General features: G+C 42.6%; 1 protein-coding gene across 2 annotated transcripts in view; it reads left to right on the top strand.

The window, feature by feature from the left end:
* CYP20A1 (cytochrome P450 family 20 subfamily A member 1) overlaps positions 1-24889 on the top strand; it is a 160004-nt gene that overhangs the window by 56302 nt on the left and 78813 nt on the right. For both annotated transcript variants that reach the window (XM_069226021.1, XM_069226022.1), the window contains exons 6-7: positions 9458-9536; positions 16367-16482. In XM_069226021.1, the coding sequence (XP_069082122.1) occupies positions 9458-9536; positions 16367-16482 (195 nt within the window). The remainder of the gene's footprint in view (positions 1-9457; positions 9537-16366; positions 16483-24889) is intronic.

Below are 24889 nucleotides of genomic sequence, written 5' to 3'. Positions count from 1 at the left end.
GACAGGCTGTAGGATGTTATTTTTTCTAGTAGACAACAAAATTTAACTGCCAGTAAATGAACTGTACAAATATTGTAGAATATATCGGAATTAGAAAAGCACAAATGAAGCACACTCTTTTGTAATTCTGAAGTGTGGCAGAAACAAATGTTTTAATATGACCAAAACAAATCAATACACTACGCAAACCCGATTTGCACACTTTATCGTTTGTGTGCTATATAGTTTTGTTGGGAAAATTGTGTGTCAGGCCAAATGTAAAGGTACTTTCCGTTGAAAATTAGTTGTCCAAAATGACAGTGTGCTGTCATTACACTCTACACCACTTCACTCTACGACACTAATCCACTCCACTTTACGTTACTTCACCCTACTCCAACCAACCTTACGCTACTCTACACCATTCATCTCTACTCTTTGCCACTCTGTGACCTGCCACTCTACGACCCTCCACTCTATGCCACTTTACTCCGCTCTGCCACTTTACTCTAATCTGTGCCACTTTACTGCATACTATGAAACTCCACTCTACGCCACTCCACACTATGCAACGCACTCCACACTATGCCACTCTACAACACACTCTACTCTATTCCATTTTACTCCACTCCCTTTCACTCCACTCTACTCCATTTTACACTACTCCACTCTGTTCCATGCCACTCTTCTACATGCAGCTCTACACAACGGTACTCAACTCCAAGACACTCTACTCCACTGTACACCACTCCACTTTCCACCAGTCCACTCTGATGCTTCTTGAAATTCTACTTCACGCTACGCCATTCCACGCCACTTTACTCCATTCTGCACCACTTTACTCCATTCTGTGCCACTCAACCCCAGTTTATTCCATTCTGCGCCACTTCTACTTAACAGCGCTCTACCACACTCCACCCAAGTACACTCTTCCCCACTCCACCCCACTATACTCTACCCTACTACACTCTACTCTGCCCCACTACACTTTACTCCACAACACCACTCCAAACCGTTCCACTCTACTCTACTTTGCTCCACTCCATGACACTGTACAGTACTGCACTTTAGGCCACTCCACTCTGACACTCTACTCCATTCCAGTCTACAACACTGTACACCTCTTCACGACATGCCATTCTACCCCACTCTTCTCCACTCTGCAACACTGGACTTTACTCCATGACACTCTATTCTGTTCCACTCTACTCCAGTCTGTGCCACTGTACCCCACTCTATGCCACTTCACTCTGCAACCCTGCACCACTCCACTGTACAACACTTTAACTCACTCTGCAACACTTTACTTCACAGCACCCTACAACATGCCACTCTACTCCGCTCTACCCTACTCTCTGCTCTGCTCCATAGACACTGTTACTCCACACTACTCCACTACTGTATGCCACTACACTCTACGCCACTCCACTCCATTCTGTGCCACTCTACCGCACACTACTCCATTCTACTTCACACCACTACTCCATGATACTTTACATCGCTCCTCTCCACTTTATTCCGTTCTACACTACTTCACTCTGCTCCATTCAACGCCACTCCCATCAGCTCTATGCCCCTCTTTGCCACTCCACTCCCCTCAGCTCTACTCCACTCTGCCACTACTTTCTACTCCACAACACTACTCCACGCCATTCCAGTCTACACCACTCCGCTGTGCCACTCCACTCCTCTATACCATCCTTCACTCTATGCCACTCCACTCTGACGCTGCACTCCATTCCAGTATTCAAGACTCTACGCCTCTTCCTGCCACTCTACACTTCTGGTCACCCCACTCTCTGCCACCCTACTCCACTCGGACTCTCCTCCGCTACTCACCACTCTGTGCTGTTCTTCACTACTTTACACTACTGTACGCCACTCTGCACCACTCCACTCTGTGCAACACCTTATGACACTCTACTCCAGACTGTGACACTCAACTGTGCTCCACACTGACACTCCACGATACTCCACTTTGTTTGCTCCACTCTGCAACACTTTGCTTCACTCTGCAACACTCCTCGCCATTCTGCGGCACTCGCCTTCTCTCCATTACTTTTACTCTATTCTGCAGTACAACTCTATGACGAGACATCTACGACATGCTACGCCACAACGCTCTACTTGATGCCACTCTACTCCACTCTGTGACACTCTACGCCACTCTGCGTCACCCTCTTCCACACCACTAACTTGTAACCATGCTGACTAGCACCCACACTTCTGTACAACATGGTTAAAACACATCGGTAAATCCAATCACTCTCACATAGTCAAGACCTATTAGCCTTGTCAATGCTTGTTTTCTTTTGTTTGTTTTTTCAAGGTTGCCATGCGGTTCCCTATAGTTTATACAGTTTACTGGCTGCTTGAATGCTGTTCATTCATATGCAATGCGCCACACCACGCTTTGTCACTGCTACTCAACTTGGGAACAATTTTGAAAGGGTATTTTTCACAGTGTATCATCGTTTTACCATTCTTACATAGCTGCAACGTTTAAAAGTAAAATTGTGGTTGCCTTGGATTGGTTTGACAATCATACACTGTGCACAGTACCACCACGATGTTTACTGATTGGCCATTTTACCATGGTGTTGTGTATACTGCATCACAGTTTTTTTTTGTGTGTTCTAAGTTGGCCAATGAGTTGCTTCTAACCGTGGTGTGTGTGTGTGTATATTGGGACTTTAAAATGAAATGATGATACACTACGCACAATACCATTCTATGATGATTGTCCACTTCTATGTTTAATTTTGTATTTTTTTTATTGCATACATATGCCCTCCACGCTTAGGTGGCAATATATTTTCATTTTTTTATAATGTTGTTCTTTAATTGTCTTGCATTTGTTTGCTGAGCTTGTGTTTGTGTTTTGTGGATGGGTGAATGCAAGAAGAAGTTAATGATTGGATGCATGGATAAGTGAATGCACGGATGAATGCCAGAGTGTATGTATGGTGCCTAAACTCACCAATTATTCAAAAGGCACTTTCAGTTATAAGCTAGTCTAACTAGCATTGCCAGTGCTTGTTTTTATATTTAGCTACTTGTGAAAGAGTTTGTATTTCCCCTAGTAGAGACTTTTGGTATTTTGGTTGGAGTCCCTGAACAGCATTGCTATGGTGCTCAAAATGTATGTCCTTGCAGTTTTCTGATTAATTCCAAAGAGTGTGCACATACTAAGGTGAAAAAGCAGTTAAAAGCTCATATTATGATTTTTGGCCACAATGCTCTTTGCAATTTGCAAAATACAAAGGAAAGGCTCCTCGCTCGACAAGTTCTCCCAGCCACCATCCTTCCTAGGTTCACAGCATACATCCCATTGAGTTTGACGATCTCATAATTTATTTTAAATGTTTAACAAGGGTATCCTCAACTTCTAGCAGCAACAGAACACTGTAAAATAGCATTAAAGCAACATGCATTGACAAAGGCAATGAGCCTGCTAGCGTTTTTAGTTTCAAACCAGAGCCATTAGCCTTACCAATGCTCGTTAGTAGTGGCTCGGCAGCCGGATGCAGAGGAGCTAGATGTACTTAAAAGCAGCAGCGTGCTAGTGGCAGGATGGATAGGAGCCACCAGGAGTGCAGCTGTAAGGTATGTCACATTCCAAGAGTTGGTGACATTCAGACAACCTGACCAGAGATGCACACCCAAAGTCTCACGAGATTGTGCCTTTTGTTGCTGATCATGCAAGACTTCGAGATTGAGTACTGAGATCATTCAGACTGTTATGATCTACATAGGGACAGACTAGTCGTACGGCTATCATGTCAGTCTCACACTTGAATGTTGACAAAAGTTTGTAAAACATAGCTGCTGCTGTGAAAAAAGCAGATTGCTTTATGCATAAAATTTATGTGCGGCAAAAAGAGTGGTAATAGAGGGTTTGTTGCATATGTAAATTAGACCCTTGTGCATTACAATGCAAGCACTCAACTGGAGATGAACTAATACATAAAACAGACATTAGTATGAGTTGAGAGAGAAATACTCCTCTAGGTGGAGCCAAAGTCCACTGTGTATATTTAAGGGATTGTTAACAATTTGTAGTGCAGACTACTGCGCTGTCAAGTCAGACCTAAAAAATAAAAAGACAACATGAAGCATAAAACATACAAGGAATATCAAGACCACAAATACAACTAAAAGCAACTTAAAAGGAAGAGGATGACATGCAAATACAAAATAAAGAGTGGAGATTAAACAAAGAAATTCCCCAGAGCTAAGATGGAGTCAGAAGATTGGACAGAGGAGCCAAAAGAAAGAAGTTTGGAAGTTGGGTAAATACCAATAAATAATTCTATAAAGCAAGGGTTACATAAGAAAATTTGGTACACAGGGGTGTGGAATTTCTATAGCCTGATTCGATTCCCAGGGCATATTGTTTGGAGTCTTTCATGTTTATTTTGTCATAGGGGCTAGTAAGCCTAACCCCCTCAGCACAAACCCTTTAGTTGCCAGTTTACAGTACCACTTTTCATAGAAGGGCATTGTCTGCAGTGTAATACTTGTGTCTATATGTTAATGCTGTTTGTGCATGTATTTATGGTTCATTAATGCAAAACCTTTATTGTTAGGGTGAGCGCTCTGAGGAAATGTGGTGAGCTCGGACTGTTGTGGGAGCTGCAAGGCCCTCACCATTATAACAAACATTGGCAAAAAATTTTTTTGATCTTAAAAAGCACACATTCCCACAGCAGTCCATGGCACTGAACAAAACTACTTTGTGTGCCGATATGCTCCTTGTGAAAGAGCAGAATGCTGTCACTCAGTGAAAATAGCCTTAGGAAGAGAGAGAGAGAGAAAGAACTTTAATAAAAACAAAAGATCTTAGTTAACACCAGACCTTATTAGGAGCCCAATTCTTAAAGAAAGTCACAAAAGTGCACCCATGATGTATGTCAGTAGGCCAGGAAGTCATACTCCTAGAAAATATTTGTGAATTGCATTTTAGCATGAGCAAATATGCATGTCTATATTGTCTGTTGAACATTTACAAGTTCACTTTCCCTCCAACCACTATTTTCCAAACCCTGGAAGAAGTTTTACTTCTGCCCTTGTCAGTAGGTTTGCACATACTCAAGTGGGCACTCCAACGCTGGAACTATTGCTTCCTGCTACTTCCAGCCCCAGTATGTAGATCTGCGGAAAGGTGACAAAATAAGGTAATTGCTAGTATTTAAACTCTACCATGATATGATTCCTGGCACGCCAGAGAGGCTGTTATCAGAGCTCTTATATAATGAGATTGCTGCCATTTGTGTCACCGCATTACGTGGCACTAAAGGAGCAAGTGATTTTTAAATTCTTTTTTTTTTTAACAGGGCATCCAGATTTATGAAGCAACATGTCCAACGGACAAGTAGCTATTTTATTAAATTCCACACCCTTGGGTGCATTGTAACTGTAGGGCTTATTGCCTCATAAGTACTGGAAATCAAAGTCTTATTGGAAACCTAAGCCATTTGCTAAGGCTCAAGTGCCTTAAAAGAGATTTAGCATCTGGTCAATCTGGTAGTAAAAGTTTGACCACAAATGTCAAACCGAAGAAGGATGAAATGGTCATACTAAACAAGGAGAAGCATGCAGGATGTTTTAAAATATTAATATCTGTTATTTGAAGAACATGCTGTAATTCCATTGCTATGGTAGAAACAGCTGTAGACAAAATATAACTATTTGTGCCATGTTTTTATGTACAAACGGTTTCATCTAAAAACTGATTAAAACTGCAACAGAATTACAAATATTTTAAGTCATTTCATTTATTCTGTTATGCTTTCATGGTTATATTTCCATTTATAGTACTTTTTCAAAACCAAGCTTTAACGTATAGTCACTCAATGTTTATTCCCAATGAATTTCAACTAAACTTTTATACCTAAAGTTAGTATAACAGAGCATAAACAAATGTTAAGTTGCCTACAACAAAACCTGTAAAACATTCCATCATATTCTTAATATCAAACAACATTTAGTGTAGTCCCGCCTCCCCATTGTCTATTTCAAACCTTTGGTTTTCTAATACCACATTTGTTACAGTCCTGAGCTTTCGCCGTGCACATGTAAACCACAATTGTTTAAATCCTCCTAGTATGATCATCCTTTGTTACTTTCCCAATGTAAGTTTTCTTAAACAACACACTACTTTATTCAAAACAGATCAAAAATGTCTAAACACATATCCATAGAGAACTATATGCTATCCCTTTTACATCGTTCTTGACAAAATAAAACATATTTACACATGTTTACTATTGTGCAGGACACATTTTCCTTGGTTAATGAAATGTGATAATCACAGCTTTTTGTAAACATTGTAGAAAGCTTACAGTGGGTGCATTGACATGTTCACGTGAAATGCCCTTTATTCTTAATGCTTTAAAAACCAGCATGTTGGACAATTCAGTGTCACCAGAAACAAGGATTAACTCCATTAAAACTACTAATATTATAAAGACAATGGGTGAGATCTTACTCATATTTAGTCCCCTTAATCTTAATTTGTCCTCTCACCAACTTTCCAATTTAATGTAGTATGTTTACTACCTAAGATGCATTATTTAGCATCACAGGTTGAGAGGTCTCTTAGTCTTATTTTCTTTCCTGTGTTGATGATTTACCATGTCACCTTTCCTTGAAATGCATTAAGGAATTATTGATTTGTAAGCACTGAAGGATTATATGTTAAAGCTTGATTTTGAAGATTAAAGACTCTGGGCCCGAGTTAGATGTTGGCGGTAACAGTCCCGCCGTCGACTTTGCAACTGATAACCCATCCACCGCCATGACAGTCACCTGCCTTATTTAGATGTTGTCGGTCCTGCAGATGAAAGCCTGCATTCGGTCCGCCGTCTCCGCCAAGAAACACTGCGTCGACAGTGGGATAGGAACAACTGGCTGCAGGCAGGACCCCAACCACCCCTCCTGCCGTGCAGATTTGGATATGCCTTACCGCTAAGAAAAAAGTGGCGGTCCGAACTCCACTTCTGAGTTGGTGGACTGGGGGGGGGGGGGGGGTGAAAACTGACCTTTTCCCCCCATTCTACCTCTGTCTTTGACTGGACAACACCTACCGTCACTGCTGCATCCGACCCATGGAGAAAACACAACCCCTCAATCGGCAGACTCGAAGGTAGGGACGCCGCATTACCAGGGTAGGTTGGGTGGGCACTGCACAGGAATTCTGAACCACTGCAGTCATATGCATATCACAGTATTTTGTTTTTAATCACTGCGACATCCATGTGTCGAGTAGACAATTGTGTCACACATGGCTGGGGACCCACTTTCACAACATGCATATCGCTCACATACACAACTTTCATTGTGGTGTCAGTATTCATTGCAAATGAATGCTAGCACCACAATGACAATACATTCACACTTGTCAACATTGTCTGTGTGTGCATTGCAAGGGGACCTGTACTGGTAGGTTTCTGCTATCTGTTGTGTATGTGTATCAGTACTTGTGTGTGTGTGTGTGTGTGTTTGTGTGTGTGTGTGTGTGTGTGGATTATCTGGCTGAGGTGGAGTGTGTGATGTGGTTGTGTCTGTGTGTCTATGTGTCTGTGTGTCACTTGCATGTGAGGCTGATGTTGTGTTGCCGTGAGACACATTCAAGTGAGTGTTGTTGCTGTGTGGCGGTCGTTGTTGTGATGTGTATAATTGTTCTTGTGTGTGAGTGTAGCTGAGTGTGTAGTTATGTTGGTTGTTATGGCTGTGTCATTTATGGGTGCAGTGTCAAAGGCGTGTGTGTTGTGTATAGGGTGAGCAGGCGTCCTGGATTTGCCTGGACAGTCTTGGTTTTAAAAGGAGCATCCCGCCACTTTCTTCTAAAACCAAAAAATGTCCTGTTTTTTAAGGGAGGGTCAGATGAACCTGCACATGAATCACAGGTTTGCTCACTATTCAACCGGCCCTCTCAGAAACCTGGGGACAGAAGTTCACTGGTTGAAACTCTCCTGCTGTGCGGGCTCACCACATTGAAGCAGCACAGCAGGATTTAATGAGGTGTAAATCAGGGCTGCAGAGCCCCTGCATCAAGTCCAGGTGCAGCATAGCCTCTACCATTGTACGATGTCCATTGGGTCCCGCTGCCGTCTCCCTCTGTCAGCAATCCGCCGCCAGTCCTCCGCTTGCAGGGCTGTAACATCTAAATACGACGGGTGTAACACTTTCGACTTGACTGTCTTCTCAGGTCCGCCGCCAACATGGCACGGTGGTAGCACCACCAATATCTAAATCAGGCCCTCAGTGACTATTACTATGAACACATACCTTAATATTGCCTTCTTGTAGAGATGACCACATTTTGGGGAAAAAACCTTGCTAACTTCAGTTCAATTCTGCAACTATACCTTTCCAACCTACAGGAATGCAGGCTATCTAAGTCTGCCCCTGACTAAGGCAGAATAAGTCTATGAAATAGACCTTGTCATGTGACCCTTTGTGGTGCATGGCACAATGGGAGCATCAAGCATTTTGATATGTCCATCGGTGGTGAAGAGTTTATACCTAATGTAGACAGTGTGCACTTAATGGCTCTTGAAGCTGTGGTCTGTGTGCACATGAAAAGACCTGGCCCCTTTGTTTAACAGTGGTATGGGAGGGTTTCTGTAGAGATGAGTGCTATTAGAAGTTTTAGCTCATTTGTCAGAGGGTCATTTGGTAGACTGAGAGTGCAATTACTTGCACATATGCTTTATTTTTAGTTTGAGCGTACAAGCGCTTTGACCTGTTGTAAGTATTGTGGGCTTTTAACCACGCCAACAGCACGCCCATCACTTTCACTCATTCATGGGCTTGCCGTTCAAAAATCTTTTATCATCATTGGTAAATGCTTTACTTTTGTCCCTCCTTGGGGCGGTTTTGTTACCGCCTTGCAGACTGCCCCGTTACATGGATAATTGCACGATTGCCGATACGTTTGACTGCTTGCGAACTTTTTTCCTATTGTGGCTCTCCTTTGTGCTCATGCTCATGGCGGCCATGGCACTTTGAATCAGCTCGCTTATGTCAACTGTTTTCTTTTCATTTTTAATTTATGTGGCAAGAAAAGTCCAGTTAGGAATTCACAGTGCTAATAGCTTTAACTCGAGCAAATGCGAGACACATTGCATTGCAAATGCTTGTTTATATTGTTAACTGCTCCTTTCTTTAGCTGTTCAGTCTTTAACTTGTGACTCCTAAAATGTTTAGCCTGGTATGCTAGTGCTCTTGGGTCAAAAAAAAAAATACAGAACTCATGCTCCTCAGCTGGTGGGATATTCTAACCCTTTTTTTGAGGACTATGCTCGTGCAAATATTTATGTGTTTCTGTGTAGTATTTCTATGACGTAATTGGTTTGTAAAGGTAACAGCAGCAATCTGAATTGAGCCTTCTTTATAATATGTAACAGTGTGTGAAATGATCTTTGTCAGATGGTGTCATTTACTAACTAAGTTCTTTTTGTACTGTTTTTAGATTTGGGAAGAAATTGGAAAAGGTTTCTTGGATGGTTCACTTGAAAAGAGCACAACAAGGAAAAAGCTATATGAGAATGGTGGGTTAAGCTTTAACTTGTACGAGCTAAAACTATAAATGCATTATTTATCATTGTATCTGAGCAGCTAGTTTGGGCCTCTAACCCATGATATATGTACATACATGAAGTTGTATATCATAAACATATATATACAGCAGTGGAGGGATGTAAATAGTAGATGGGATTTTACAATGATGCACGTTTATGTAAAAACGTTGGTGGGGTGTGGATGGAGGGCTTGAAAGTGCTCTCCATAGATTGGTCCCAGAGGCATAAGAAATGATGTTTCTGGGTGTTTTAGGCAAGGTGTCTTAGCAAAGTCAGTGTCCCACTCCAGAGCTTATTGTTAAAGGTATGCTATTGTATCTGTGTGGGTCTGCTCATGTAGTGGAAGGCAAAATAGGTGTTGCAGTCCACTAGTGCCATATAACTCCCAGGCCCTGGGTACATTTTGTAACATAAAGTAGACACTTCTAGTAAAGTTAATGCTTAGAAGAGAAGCACAGACACTTTATGCTCTTTACCACTGCTAACCAGTACTAAAGTTATAAAATCAGTAAAATAAAGTGTCCAATAAAAGGCAAGAAATCTGGGTTATCCAGGCGGAAATGATGGATTTCTTACAGTGAGTGTAACATATGCCCCAGGTTAGCCAGTCTAGGACATTAGCAGTATTAGGGGCGTGGAAGAGATAGCAGAAAGATGATTATGAAATTAAAAAGAATAGATGATTCATTTATAGTAGGGACCTTGAGAAACCTTCAAGAATTAGAGAGGGATTTCACCCTGCCAATGTGAACAGTTGTTTAGAACAAGCTTATCCATGTGATACGGCGAACATGGGGAATAGGAACTGAGGAATCCCCACACAGATGGAATGCTTTTTAAATGTATTTACAATAGACTCTTTTCATAAGGTACTTACTTTGTTATATAAGGTACTAAGGTAGAGGGTTACAGTTAATGGTTGGCGCACTAGGCTTGAGGTGAAAGAATCCTTAAATAAGGAGTTTTCACACTCACAATGAGATAGAGTAAGTTTTCTTGAGAACGTGTTCAGGAATGCTAGGTTTAAACATAGTCAGTCAGTTATTTGGACGGAATGTATTTGCCCCTTGATATTACGCTGGGTTTGCAGTGATATCCCTAGTAAATGCCTCAAATGTACGGAATCCGAGGCAAACTTTTATCTCATGATGTGCTTATGTAATCAATCGGTGGACAACTGGGAAAAAGTTTTATATTTTCTCAAATAATGGGCAGACCTAATCTTTGCAGTTCCATGGTATGTACCTTGAGGGTAATGTCTAGACTGAAGAATGTTAGAATGGAAAGCAAGTTTGTATATTTGACGGTGTTGTTGGCCAAAAGTCAGATATCCAGGTGCTGCAAAGTGCCTACACCACCTAAAGTAGAGACCTTGATAATGCAAACAAAGAAATAGGTGGAGGCCACAATCTGTGCGATCAGGACCATGGGCCATAGAACCAGGATTAGAAGTGTTGTACAAGCATGGGATACTTGCCCATCGTGAGCTGTATCGGGAAGTTCTTCAGAATCTTGTGGTATTACAAAATCAAAGATCTTGATGGATATGGGGGCAGCTGTGGAATATGTACTGATTGTTAGGTTGTCTACCAAGACACTTCTGGGACAGCATACGCCGTGTAGGTCTCCGTCTTCTGGACTGCACGGAAAGTAGTATTGCAAGTCCTAAGAACCGCTTGATCCCAAGGAACTCGTTCCCTAGGAGGGGAGGGTTTGCTTACTTGGGCCTGTCACAGTGTAGTGTTTATGTAAGTAGTTTCTACACTCTAACAACCCATTGGGGCATAAAGCACAGCAGAAGAATTGTTGCGATTGCTGGTCCTGACAAAGCACCGCACGATCCGTAGGGACACCGAGGGCGCGAAACATGTTGACCGTACATATGACCGTATTTATAAGCTGAAGGGAAGACTGTCCCTAGTATCTTTTCTTTTTCCTTTTTTTGAGAGTGGGGGAACCTTATTCCTTGCCCACTCCCGATTTGTTTTTAATATTGACCAAGGCCTTCCTCTTCAATTAAAACGAACTGTTAGGAGGTCCTTGAGCTAATTTTATTCAGTTTTTTCTTTCGTCAGCCTTTCACTTTTTTTGAGGGTAGGTTTGAATATATTCCAAACCCTTACTTTGGCACATGATGTTGTTGAAGATTTCCGGCAAAGTGCCCCCTCAGAAGGCCCGTCAGACATTGCAGCGCCGGTCTGGTGTGAAGCGGGCCCTATGATGAAGCATGACATCCAGCGGATGTGTGAGGGCCTGTACTTCTGAGTACTAGAAGTGTCGGTGCTGAACCTGTGCCTTTATATCTGGTGTCAAGGAACTGTGTACTCTTTTTGATGTGTCTATCAAAACATGCTGTTGAGAAATGGGATCATAACTCGCAGGAGGGACAATTCATATGTGGCAGTATGTAAGCATACATATTGATCCATCTGATAATTGGGAAGGATAAGCACTAATGAAATTTAAAAGACAATTGGTACAGCTCTAGTTGTTGTTTCTCTTAGTTTGCTTTGTTTCAGGCATAGGATGAAGACCATAATACTTTACTGCCATGTTGAAATGCTTTAACTGATGCTGGAACCAGATAATAAAAGATTAGAAATGGAAAATCACTAATCAGATGTTTCACAAATGTACTCTACAGCCCCTCTAAGTGTCCTTGTCCACCCTGAGCCTTTGTGTTCTCCTGCCCTCAACCCTGTGGGTGCTCCACAGCCCACGTGTGTGCACCCGTTTCCACTGTAGCACCTTAAGGTGCCCTCAATGTCCCAAGTAGATCCTTTATGTGCCATCCTCACCCATGCAGCCTCTGTATATGCCTGTGTTCTTCTGCCACCCTTCCTTATAAATCCATTACCCCAGCCCCCCCCGTCTAGCCATTTCCTCCCTGCAGCCCCTTATGCCACCCTGCCCTGGCCCTATATGTCTTCCACTTCCCATGTATTCACTCTTCTTGCGGTTGCATTCCTGCAGCCCCCATGTGTGCTTGGTCTCTATTGTAGCTCTTCGTACTGCCCTGTCCCTGCTCAAGAGCGGTTGACCTCTGTGTACCCCTCCACCCACTCCATCCATTTTTGTGTCTGTGCTGCCCCTTCCAGACTGTAGCCTCTGTGTGCGTCTTACCCCTCTTCATCCCCTCTGTTTTCTTTACTTCCCCTCTGTGCCCCAGCCACCTGCAGGCTCTCTTGACAGCCTTCCCTGTGTGCTATACTGCCCTGTCTCTAAAGCCCCTCTGTGTATCACTTTACCCACCTGCATTCCCTATGTGCCACCCCGCTCTGGCCCTGCATTCCTACTCTGTGCCCCTACGCCCAAGTCTGTGTCTTCTGCTTAACCTACCTACCCTCATTTCGTCCCTGACCCCTGTGACCCGGGTGTGCCCTTGTCCTCACTGCAACTCCTGTGTGCCACCCTGCCTTGCCCATGCAGGCCCACTGTGTGTCCCTATGCCTCACTGAAGCCTGTGCCATCCAGCAGCCTTTGTATGTGCCACCGCACCCTGTAAGCCCTTCTGTGCTCCCCTCCTGGATCATCCTGCCTCTGCATCCCCCTTTGTGTCCCTTTGTCCCCACTGCAGCATCTTTGTGAGACCCCACTAATCTTCTGTTTTTCATTATGCCATGACCACTCGCCTTTCCCAATGGCAGCCGCTGTATGTCATAAATTCTAGGCCTGCCTTGTCATTGGGCAATGGAAATTGATAATACTCCCCTTCCGTGGCTCAGGTGCATGGGGGAAGGAGGGAGATGGAGTGATCAGGAGCAGGCCAAATCTCACCCGGTCTCGCGCCATTTCCATTGTGCGGGTCAAGCAGGAGCCATGTGACACGTTCCTCTGTGACCATCAGAATTGTGCGGGCCAAGGAATAGAGTCAGCTGTCACCTGCTCCTTTTTCACAATTAGGAACAGACAGAGACTTAGGTGGGACCAGTGGGGAGTCTCTAAGAGGGGTATGGCCTATATAATTATTGGTGTGGCTTAAAAACTATACTTCTGTGATTCCCACATTGTGCTATCCGACCTGTGTTTGGGTTTCTCTCTGACATTTTGTTGCAAGATGTCTTTAACTGTGATGTACCTAATGGATTCTTAGGCACATCACAGGGAATGACTGAAACCAGGCAACAGTAGGAGTTGGAGGAGAAACGGCAGGCGATTCAGGTCCTTTTGAAGTGGCTGTATTGATGCATGTTTAAAACTATAATAAAATACTTGGAAACACTGTTCCTGTCGGATCAAATTATTAAGAGCTTTCTATTGTTGCATCCAGATACATAACACAACAACTGACACACATGTAAAACCAGCCAGAACTATTGGCTTTGTCATTGATTGTTAGCTGTTTAAGCTAAATGAGTAACAGTGATTTTTTTTTCTGTAAATAATATTTCTGAAATTGTAAATCTGGGATTCAAACATTACTGACCCTATGGAAGGTGTAGTGGTCTTCGGGGTGTCTCGATGACTGTTAAATGTTGACTCAGTGTGAGACAGGCATGACCTTTATCCTCTCCTCTCTCCCCATCGTCTTCACGCACATTTGTACAGAATCACAATTGCAGCCGGAATATCTGACTTTTGCTCTGTGAGGGCTGTAGAGAGGCCAAGTATACAACAACCATGTATTCTGAACATCTTTTTGATCCACTGACTGCCACTGTGAGAAAGTCTGCCTTCAGCATCAACTCCAGAGTAATCATGGTCCCTGCTAAGCACCTAGAGGCGACTCGGTTCAAAGTATGCACTATACAAGAGTAATATGCTACACGAAAATAATAAAGAAGCAGAAAAACCTGGAAATATCTAACACTTTAGAGAATGCAAGATTAAAACTTGAAGTACAAACGAGAACTACATTGCTGACATTGATTACCTTAACATTTTTTTACATTCATTGTTCAAAAATCGGTCACTGTTTTTTCCAATACAGTGAAGGACATGGATTTAGTCCGGCGCCGGTAGCCATCCGTTTCAGTGGCCTTTCTTAATTACAGCCGGACTTCGCCCACTTAAAGGCCTGGGAACGGGGTGCAGGAACGGGCGACATCTGACCCGCTCTCCTCTGACCAGCAGAATTGCACAGGTCATGGATGAGTGGGTCAGCTGAGGCCCACCTAGTGTTTTCATACCCCCCTTTGCCCTTGAGCAGAGTGAGGCCCAATTCCTTCTTCGACCTTGAGTAAGGTGCGGACTGGTTCACGATTTAGTCCCTCTCCAGCGCTCAGGCCGTGACGGCAGAGGTGGTAAATTCTACCTCGTACTTGGACAGGGTGAGGGATGTTTAAACGACGCCTCCCGCCGTGTAAAGTTACCGAGAAGGCAGTGCGCGGGCGCCAAACGCCCCCAGCCTGTACGCAAAGGCAAGGAGGTCATTATTTAACTCCTCCCTTGGGCCCTGGAGTGTGAGCAGCACCTGGGCCTGAGCAAAGGTCTGGTGGCCGTTTTTCAGTTCCCCCAATCTGTTAAACGACCAGGTTGAGATATTCGGATGTTAGTTGGTTTACCCACTCGCTCTTACATTGTACTGTTCCCTCGCATTAGGAGGTAGCACTCTGGTTAGCGTTTACCAACATAACATGCGCGTTCAAAGGACATCTTGACAGATGTTTAATATTACTTAGCTCAAGGGTACACATTATCACCTTCGGAAAGATAAAAGATTAATTGGTCCCCTGTGATTCGAATTTTAGGCCCGTTTATGGAGTGGACGCATTAGTCCTCTGTGACACCAGACCTGACATTACTCAGTGTTGTACATACAATGCGGGAGTGTATTGTCCAAGCGTGCCCATTTGTGTGGCAGCAAATAACTGTCTTGCCTCATAATTTTGAAGCATTTTACCAGTCTGCAGCAAATCTAGGGCAATGTTAGATGTCCCTCTACACATTTGTGCTTCCAGGTTTGGTGCAAATTAGGCACGGAATAGGAGGCCAGGGAATTAGGGGGGAAAATAATTGGATTTCCCATGAAGTTTTCAACCTAAATATAGATGTGTGATTGCGCATTTGAAATAAAAACAGTTAGTCCAAATTATATTGATCAGTTTCCCGGTCAAAGGAAGAGCTGGGGGATTCTTGCAGTGTGTTCTGAGAGGTCATTTAGTGTTAATCAAAATACCCATGTATGGAGACTTTTCAGCGCCGCTTGTGTGGGGAAATGTGTCCTTGTGTCAGAAAAGAAATATGGCCCGGTATCAAGCCATTGAAAAAGCACAAGAGCATTTATTTGTTGAAATATGAAACCTACATTTCAAGATAGTTTTGCTATTTTCTTGTCTATGATTCATTTTGTACTTTGCTACCAGATTTTTGATTTCTACATTTCGATGGGTTAAATGTTGTATTATTTTTAATGGAAATATAGTTTTCCTGTGCGTTTTATTTTACATTCATGCGTAGGCTCCCCACTGCTTCTGAGCAGTTTGCGCTTTATAAATGAAGGTATTAAATGCATAAAGTAAATTGGTGACTGTGGTTCCAGTGTCCTAGACGGTTCCAACCTCGTGTGATGTGAAGCAGATCACCGCAGACCTGTAAAAACCTGCCAAATGCTACATAAAGCCCCTTATTTAAAAACAACAAAGTGGGCATCATATTTCTGGGAGTTGTATCGTCATTAGTTTTGCTTCATTTTATTAGCACCCCTGTCAGTTTGCGGTTTGTGAATGCTACTCTGTGGACCCAGAGGCAGTGCCATGGTGTCTAGCAGTCAAAGCGCTAGAGCTGGCCACACTCTCCCACTGGAGGGGCGGTTATCAGTGGCAGCTCTGGACACTCACTCTTCTGTTTTTCGTTCCTAGCACTGATGGAGATGGAATCCGTCCTGAAGAAGCTGGCGAAAGAAAGACGTGGCCGGAGCATCCCTCGACAGATCTTCATGGATGCCTTGCTGCAGGGCAACCTGAGCGACAAGCAGGTAATCTCTGAGGGATGGCTGCAGTGAGAGGGAAACAGGCAGGTGGTGCTTATTATTGGTTTATATTAGAAGGCACATTTAGCTGTTGTCTTAAAAACGGAAAAAGCTCTAAAGATGAAAATCAAAAGAGAAGAGAGAGGGCTAGGCCCTTAACTGAGTGCCAGGTTTCTTGGAGGGAGCTACCCCCGCCAGAACGGGCTGCCGCAGACGAGCAGTGCTCATATCACAGTAGCTGACAACCTGTTTAGATGATCCTTTGCTAATCCCTGCTACACTGGCCCCATCTCTTCATCACAGCAGTGATGGGGAGCTGTCAGAAAAGAGACAGCAGTAAGGGTTAGCTGTCAGATGGGGAGACGGCCGTAAGGATGAGCTGTCAAAGAAAACAGGTTCCCTCCACCCCATCTCCCCAAGGATCTCTACGAGGCTGGATCTGTAACTCAAAGAGAAGAGCTTCGCTGCAGACACCATCTAGCAAGCAGCTGCAGTTTTCAGACTAGACCGAGGGAAGAGACGCGTGTGCTAAAGGGAGCCCATTCAGTAGCACAAAAAAAACCTCAAATAGTCCACAGCGGGCACTCGCATATCCAACAACAGACTCTAAGGTTGCCCCAGACAGCCCCCCATACAGCTGCAAACTATCACAAGGCCACAAACAGATCCTCTGGTATCTCCCAAAGACACTCCAAAATCCCTCATCAGATACCCATATTGACTCAGTAGTGGCCACCAAACCTCAGAACAACCCATTCCATAGCTCCAAACAGACCCTCCTTTAAATCCAGTGGGCCATCACATGGCCTCCACAACAGGCTTTCTCTTAGCTCCCAACAGTCCCTCGCAGAGCGCAAAAAAGGTTGCTTGCTTTTAATTCTGAGCATGCCGTGTTGCAAAAATCTTCACACCCTCACCTTCAAAGTTAATTTCTCTCCTCTGTGTATTTTTCATAGATGTATATACTTGACTTTATAATTTCTTGACATGAGTTTGAAACCTAATCAATTAGAAAGGCTCTCCACACATCTTATGGCAAAATGTACAAAAATGTAACCACCGAAAATGTGGTCCACTTAGATTCTTTTCTGCTACCCATGGTCTCTAAACATTAATGGGTTTTTTTTTTTAATTGAAATGTCTGTACCCATAGATTTACATTTTCTCATACAGGCAAGTTTTCATACATAATGGTAACATTGTTTGCTGTTATTTTCTGTTAGTTGTGGGACTTCATCTCTTTGAAAGTCCAAATTACTTTTAATATGTTTCCCTTCGTAGCAGGTACATTTTCCTTTTATGTATTTTTTTTGTGCATTTTCGCAAGCTTTTTTATTGTTTTTCTTACCACCTTGTAACTGAATCTCCAATCTCCTAGGCTGTGCACCGAATTCATATAAATGGTGACAAATGACAAACATGACGCAGGCGTGTACAATCTGAAGGCCACCATGATGATGTCTGGTATGAGGAGATAAGAAAAGTGCAATGAAGAGCATGCATGAGCGATGAGATGTGCCAGAGGATATCTTTTTTTTCCATTTTTTTTTTTTTTTTTTTTTTTTTTACAGAGCTAAGAAGAGTTAGGCCCTCATCCCTCATTATGAGTGTCTGTGTTGCTGAGAAGTAAAACTGCCAGGGTAATATTCTAATGTTGCATTTTTATACCTGGTGCACAGTTTCACCTCCTATTTTAGAGTCCACAAATGAGAATGGGGAAATAACATGCAGTTTAAATTATGGCATGGCAAAGCTGCACTGCCGGGGAATATTACTTGGGTGGGTTGGAAGGAAAGTTGTGCGTTAAGTATCTCTTTGTGTAGGACTCTGAAAGTCAAGTAGGATGCAAGCGTAATTTGGCATTTCCCTGCCAAATCTGACTGAGGGGCTTAGTAGCGAATATTGAGGATGCTCTCTTTAGTCACTCTTCGGTCTCTTTCCTCCATGATGAAGGCAGTGATTCCATATCTAACTACTTTAAGGAGTATAGCCTTAAGAAACTACACATAGACCTACCTCCTCATGGGAGCTTACTATGGCCAAGAAATAGAAAACAATCCAGAGAGCTTCTGGATTGCGCCTCCTTTTTTTTTTCCTGCAACAATGGAAACTGTTCACTTTTCCAAATGTGGATTCAGAAACATTGGACATTTCCACAGAAGGACTACATATGTCCTTGTACGTAGACGAATTCAAGGACGGGAAAGGGAGCTGGCCTCCCTACCTCACAGGGCTCAGGGGAACACCCTCAGGGAGGTCTTTAAGCAGAGAGCCAGGCCATTCGCAGTTATGACGAAGTGCCACCCTGGCAATGGAAAGGAGGGAAAGGGGACTGAGTCACCAGATATGGGTGACAGAGGAGTGAAATGGCAGAGCGAGCGTGTTCCAAAGCCCAGTGTAATCCTTCAAAAAAAGGACTACCATGACCGGGAAGGCACTAACCCAGTGTAGGCTGATCTGTTGGAAAGGAATGCTTGTCGTTTCCTCACCTGCTATTTTTTAAATTAATTTATTTATTTATTTTACAATCTCTACTCACCTTTTTTTGGTTTCTTTTTACTATTTCATCATTACCATCTCATCCTTTGTAAATGTACCTCGTCACATTTAGCTATCCTTTTATGTAATAAATAATCCATTCCTTTAGCATTATTTTATTATATAAATATATATTGAAATAAATTAAACATCATTTATTCACTGAAAAAACAAAGGTTAAAGTAGAGCAATATGTGAGGAAGGTTAAGATTTAAAATTACATTAAAATAAAAAAAAAACCTTAGAAATTCACTAAAAAAGCACTACAATTTAAAACCAAAAAAACAGGGAAGTTAAAATCTTATTACCTTCCTCACAGATAACTCCACTTTAGTGGTTGTTTTTTTCTGTGAATTTCTATGATTTTTTTTATTTTAATGTAAAGTACTATGGCATTATATGTTTGTGCCAACCCCTCACCACGCACAGTCCAATGTGCATGCCTTTCACAGCATTGAGTAAAGGGTTGGGGGTTGTCTGCAAGGCCTGTGGCAAGGCCCTGTGCCCAACTCCCCGCGAGCTGCCTACCCTACTCCATGTACAGCCTTAAGCCATCCAGCACCAGACCCGTGCTTCATTTTTTAAATGTTTTTTTTTAAGTACACCGTGGGCCGCGCTGGTTCCTGCAGGATCGTGAGAAGGCTAAAAAGTTACTTAAAAAAAAAATGGCCCCAGGTGGTTCCTTTGCAACCCTCCCCGCCTCCTACAAATAGAGGTCCCAGGTAAATGTCCTGAGGGAACCACATTGTCACTAGCCAATGAGCTACTGTATACCACCCTACATAAGGAAGAAGTTCGTGTGATATGTGGCATCTAGCTATCCCAGAATGCCGCATTCTTGCACCCTTCAAGATGGCATACCATTCCTCTGTTGTGAAGAGCAAGGTAGCCACGTTAGAGGTGTGGCTACCTGAATGCATCACATCCACAGTAAAACCGGTTTGGGGGTGACTGTCCCCTCTCTGACCCTGTCTCCATGCTGTCTACAGGAACAAAAAGCATCATGCTCAGGGATGCTGGGCTAGATAGCCTTTCAAAGGTGGCTTGCCCTTTGAAGTGCGCCTCTGGGTTAACCCCAGAATGGCCATCCTGGCAGAGGGGGTGACAGCTTGCTGCTGTGGTACTGACTTTTTTCTGGAGTTTGGGAGTCATTTACACATCTCCCCAGGTGGTCAGAAAGCTGTGTTTGTCTACCTTTGTTGAGGCTACTGGACGAGCAGAGCACAGAGTTACAACTTTCTAAAAGTGGCCTACCTTTAATGTTGACATTCATTTAATCCCGTGATTAATTTGATACCTTACATGACCCAGTTTGGTAGTCCCATTCAAAACTTAGCTGTATTGGGATGCCACCCGGTCACTCTGTGTTAGCCAGTGGGGTTACTAACCTTGTCCACAGCAAACAACAATTTGGAAGTGTTGCTACTAGGACATATCGTAAAACTTAAGTCTTACTTAACAAAATAAAGCTCCCTGCCACAGGACTTTATATGCCCTGCTTAGGGGAGACTTACATATAATGTTAAGGGATATGTTGGCTTTGCCATTGGTTTAAATGGCAAAGTCGAACTGTCAGTGTAAGCACTGACCTTCCAGTCTGCAGTGGCAGGCTGGTAGCTATTTTGTACCTTGCCACACGAAGGGTGACACAAACAGTGCTGCAGGCCTAGTGGAAACTCTGTCTTACATGCCCTGCATACCATATGTTAAGGACTTAAGAGTAAGCCAGGCCTTGCCAATTGGGTGTATCCAATCCAATTCAATGTGCAATTTGTATGGGGTTAAAACACTGGCACTAAGGTCTGGTTAGCAGGTCTCAGTGCATCAAAGTAAAAAACCCATAGCATCAATCCAACAATGTGAAGGTGAACATGCAAAAAGAGGCATTTCATTACAGCGGAAACCATCCATGGACATCCCTTCATCCAAAATGTAAATATCTGTTCCTAGCCCTCTAGAGAGTTAGTAGATACATGGCGCTTGCAAACTGTCACAAGTCCTGAATTGTGTAAGTATTTGGAAGAGAGCTCAGGAATTCCCACAGAGTACATTTTCAGCTATACTAAAACCTACCTCATCACCATTGTCTTTTTAAATAGAGCTTTTGAGTTTTTTTTCTGCTGTTCTTACATACCCCGTTTTCCGCTGACCAGACCTACCGTTCTTCCTTTTTCAAAACCAGTAGTACTTGACACCAACATAATAATTTTGTGAAACCTTTTTGTGAAGCAACCATTCACTTATCTTGGATGAAGGAAGCACCCTTATTGAACCATGATACTGAATAGCCACCAGGAAATGGAAGGCCAAGAATGACAAAAGGAAGAGAAGAATCTACCTATATTGGCACACAAACTTCCTCATCTTCAATTGTCTGGAACCTGAAAAAGTAGCACATGACAAGACTTTATGCTATACTGTTCTCCGGGCCTGAGAAGAGGGTGCTGTAACTCCACCACCCTCTGACTGGTATTTCCAAAAGATAAGGGATCAGTCTACAACATGCTACCAAGAGGTGAATGAAATTATCAAAGAAAAATATTACTTCAACAAAAATTAATTAGAGCATGGTTACAGTTAGTGCTAAGGAAGACTACATGGTGGTGATGAGTTGAATGCTTGGTTTAATTTCAGCCACTGGTGATTACAAACGTAACATTTCATGTCACTGTTTTTCACTCACTATGCCATTCACAACAGAGACCTGCCACATGCAAATCAGTGTTTTTCCTGTTACATTTGGAAGAGTCCAGCCTGAAGTGCCAAGCCAGGTCCCCTCGTAGATACTGACTGGAGGACATCAAAGGGAAGATACAGATCGTCATCTTACAATGGTTATTTTTCCCCAGAACTATACACAGAAACTAGAAACTGCTACAAGAGATGTTCCACTCTTCAAATAAAACCATTTCAACCAGTGTTTCCCAACCTGTGGTCCGCGGACCCCCAGGGGTCCGTGACACATTCCCAGGGGTCTGCAGGCCTGGACTGGCATGAAGGCACTTCTCCAGCTGGGCCGTCTACAGAAACGTGTGTGCTTTTTTTTATCTGTTTATTCATTCGTGTGGCAGCTTTAAAAGCTCTGCAAAGTTCAGTGTAAGCTTTCCGACAAAAATAAAAGTGTCAAGATAACTCTGGTGATTAATGTACCTGCTGGAGAGATGGGAGTTTGTCTAGTGGCAGATTTGACTGGAGGTAGTGCAGCTGGTTAATATGCCAGATGCAAAGAACGTGTATCATGCAAAGAACCACATTTTATGTGCATAGCACAGTGGGTTACTGCTTTTGTCACAGAGATTCTTTTGTTATTGTGCAGTTCATAAGTCACAATCATAATCTAGCACACTTAGTTATGAACTGCCAACAAAGAACTACATGGAACAAATTAGAACATTATATTTTTTTCCAGTTCTTTCATTACTGCTAAAAAAAAAAAGGTTTGCTTGCATAGGAGTACGTTATTATTAAAGTCAAGGCTAGCCACTGTGGTATGTTCTGAATCCTGAGTTTGTGTTTCTCCAGACCAAGCACTCTTAGAAAACGCCTAACAATATGGATGAGGTGAATCCTACACCTTGTAGTCCCCCTGTACAGTGTTTTGACACCCTACACTGGTATGAGAGGTGCTATAAATCAAATTAAATACATGTGACAGAGAGGCTATGGAGAGATGAGAGGCCTTTATGGTTTTACTTCCTTTGCCCACCACACATTAAATTAAAAAGTTTATGTATCTAAAAAATAAAAACAAAAATCGATTGCGAAATGTAGACTGTGACTTGAGGATTCAGCTTTCCTAAATAAAACCAAACATTGAAAAGTTAGTCGCCGAAATGCAGCACCAACCTTCGCATTAAAGTTTTCAAATTTTTGCAGTTTTTTCCAATGTAGAATAATGATATCTTTACTAATTTGAGTCTTTGTTTGGCGTGTACTTGTTTCTGTATTTTTTGCGAATTACTGTTTTAATGCTTGAAATGTAAATTGTACAAATTTCTTGGGGGTGCCCGGCTTCCAAAAGTGGGGTCCTTGGGAGTCAAAAGGTTGGGAAACACTGATTTAAACCATTCAATGCCTTGACTTCACAGTAGATTCAGAAACGTCTTATTTGTTTATCACTTGGTAAATGTTATAGCACATTAGTTAACACTGAGACACCTCGATTTGTATTTGGAAAGGACATCTTAAGAAGATGATTTGTTATTCCAAAAGTATACCTCCGTTAACTTAACTAGAAAGGGGGTTCTGAGTGGTGCAGTTCTACATAAGTCTGCGTCACTCTCTACAGTGAAGTCTGTCAATTATCTGTAGCAGTAGATCTCAATAGCCTGTTTCATGGGTGAAAGACAGAGAACCCCTAGTTAGTAGTTAGAGTACCAGACTACATTTATCCCTGGTTCAAATGTTTTCAAAAGGTCTTTTACTACAGATTTACATCGAAATCATAGTTGGGGAAAACACTTTTGAGGATTTTGTCCTTCAAATACGAATACATCCCCATATCCCTCTCTTCTTGCATGTGCTCTGACTCCATGGCATATACCACTTTAAGCTTTTGCACCCTTTCACTACTTGGGAAGTTGATGTTTTAACAATGGTGAGCTGTAACACCTGTGCGCCATTGTGCCATTGCATCTATTGTTACTTGATGATTCTGAAGATATTGGATTAGAGAAAACCAAACTCTGACCTGCAACAATAGTGCTCAGTGCTGGGGTCTTCCTCAGATTAAGAGGGAGCAATCCCCGACACATTTGCTCAAAATGAGGCTGTAGTGTCAAGCTTTTCTTGCTTTTGGGTAATCTGGATTTTAAAAGATAGCTTGTGTGTGTATGTGGAGATACTAATACAATTGCAACTTGAAATAATGCTTTGGAACCCTGAACTGACAAAGGGAAAGTATCAAACCAATCATGTGAATCTGTGTAATTTTGCACCATTTTGGGAACCATTATCAATTACATTTTGTGATGTAGCACACACTACTAACAAAAGTGAATTTAAGCATTTAAACTCAGATTAGGAGAGAGATATGGAGAGATGTGATGTGAAAGTAGACAAACGTGTGGGGGATTTAGGGCTTTGATGTTAGGGTGTATAGAGCTTCTTTAAACACTCGACCTGGTGACCATACCATAACCTATTTGCAGTTGTAAAGAAGTAGCATGTACCTCTCCTGCCTCTCTCTGCTGTAATGAGATTCGCTTATGGATGCTTGGGTGATTCCTTTTCAGTTGACTGTTTCCGAATCTCCAAATTCACACACTTCACAGTTGAGGTTTTGTTTCTGTTTGCCCGAGTTCAACACTCGTGTGTCCATTCTTTTCATTTAGAAGCATACATACGAATAACATATTCATACCACAAAGCGGGTTTCCTCATATAATATTTCAGTAATTCTCTTTGTCCAGAACTGAAACAACCACGTTGAGTGAATGGTACAGTGGCTGAATGAGGTGTACTTCAAGAACAGGAAATGGCCATTTCATGTAAACGAGAAAGTATCATTTTCGCGATTCGGTGAATGATGTTTTGTTTTTGCTGATTAATTGCTGGCAGTGTTGCTTTGAAGACAGTCTTACCCGCCTAATTGGTCAGTGCTAGCTCAGCCTAATAAGTGTCTCAGAAAACTCACTGAAAAGATAGCATAGAGATTGCCGGGCCTGCTGCCAATTTGCCTTTGAAGGCTTTTGTGCACGGCTCATTATTTTTGAGCCATTATTTTTGTTGAAGTCTTGTTCAGCCATTGTGGCTAACCCTTTTTGAAACTTCAAACAGTTATGCAAGTGAACAGTATCGAAGCACTGGATATCAGTGTAATCTCTGCATTTAGTTAATGTTGTGCCTTCGTAATTGCCATCTCTTTGAATCTGTG

The sequence above is a fragment of the Pleurodeles waltl genome, chromosome 3_1 (genome assembly GCF_031143425.1).
Source record: "Pleurodeles waltl isolate 20211129_DDA chromosome 3_1, aPleWal1.hap1.20221129, whole genome shotgun sequence".
NCBI lineage: Eukaryota > Metazoa > Chordata > Amphibia > Caudata > Salamandridae > Pleurodeles > Pleurodeles waltl.
This window is presented reverse-complemented; position numbering and strand designations above follow the sequence as displayed.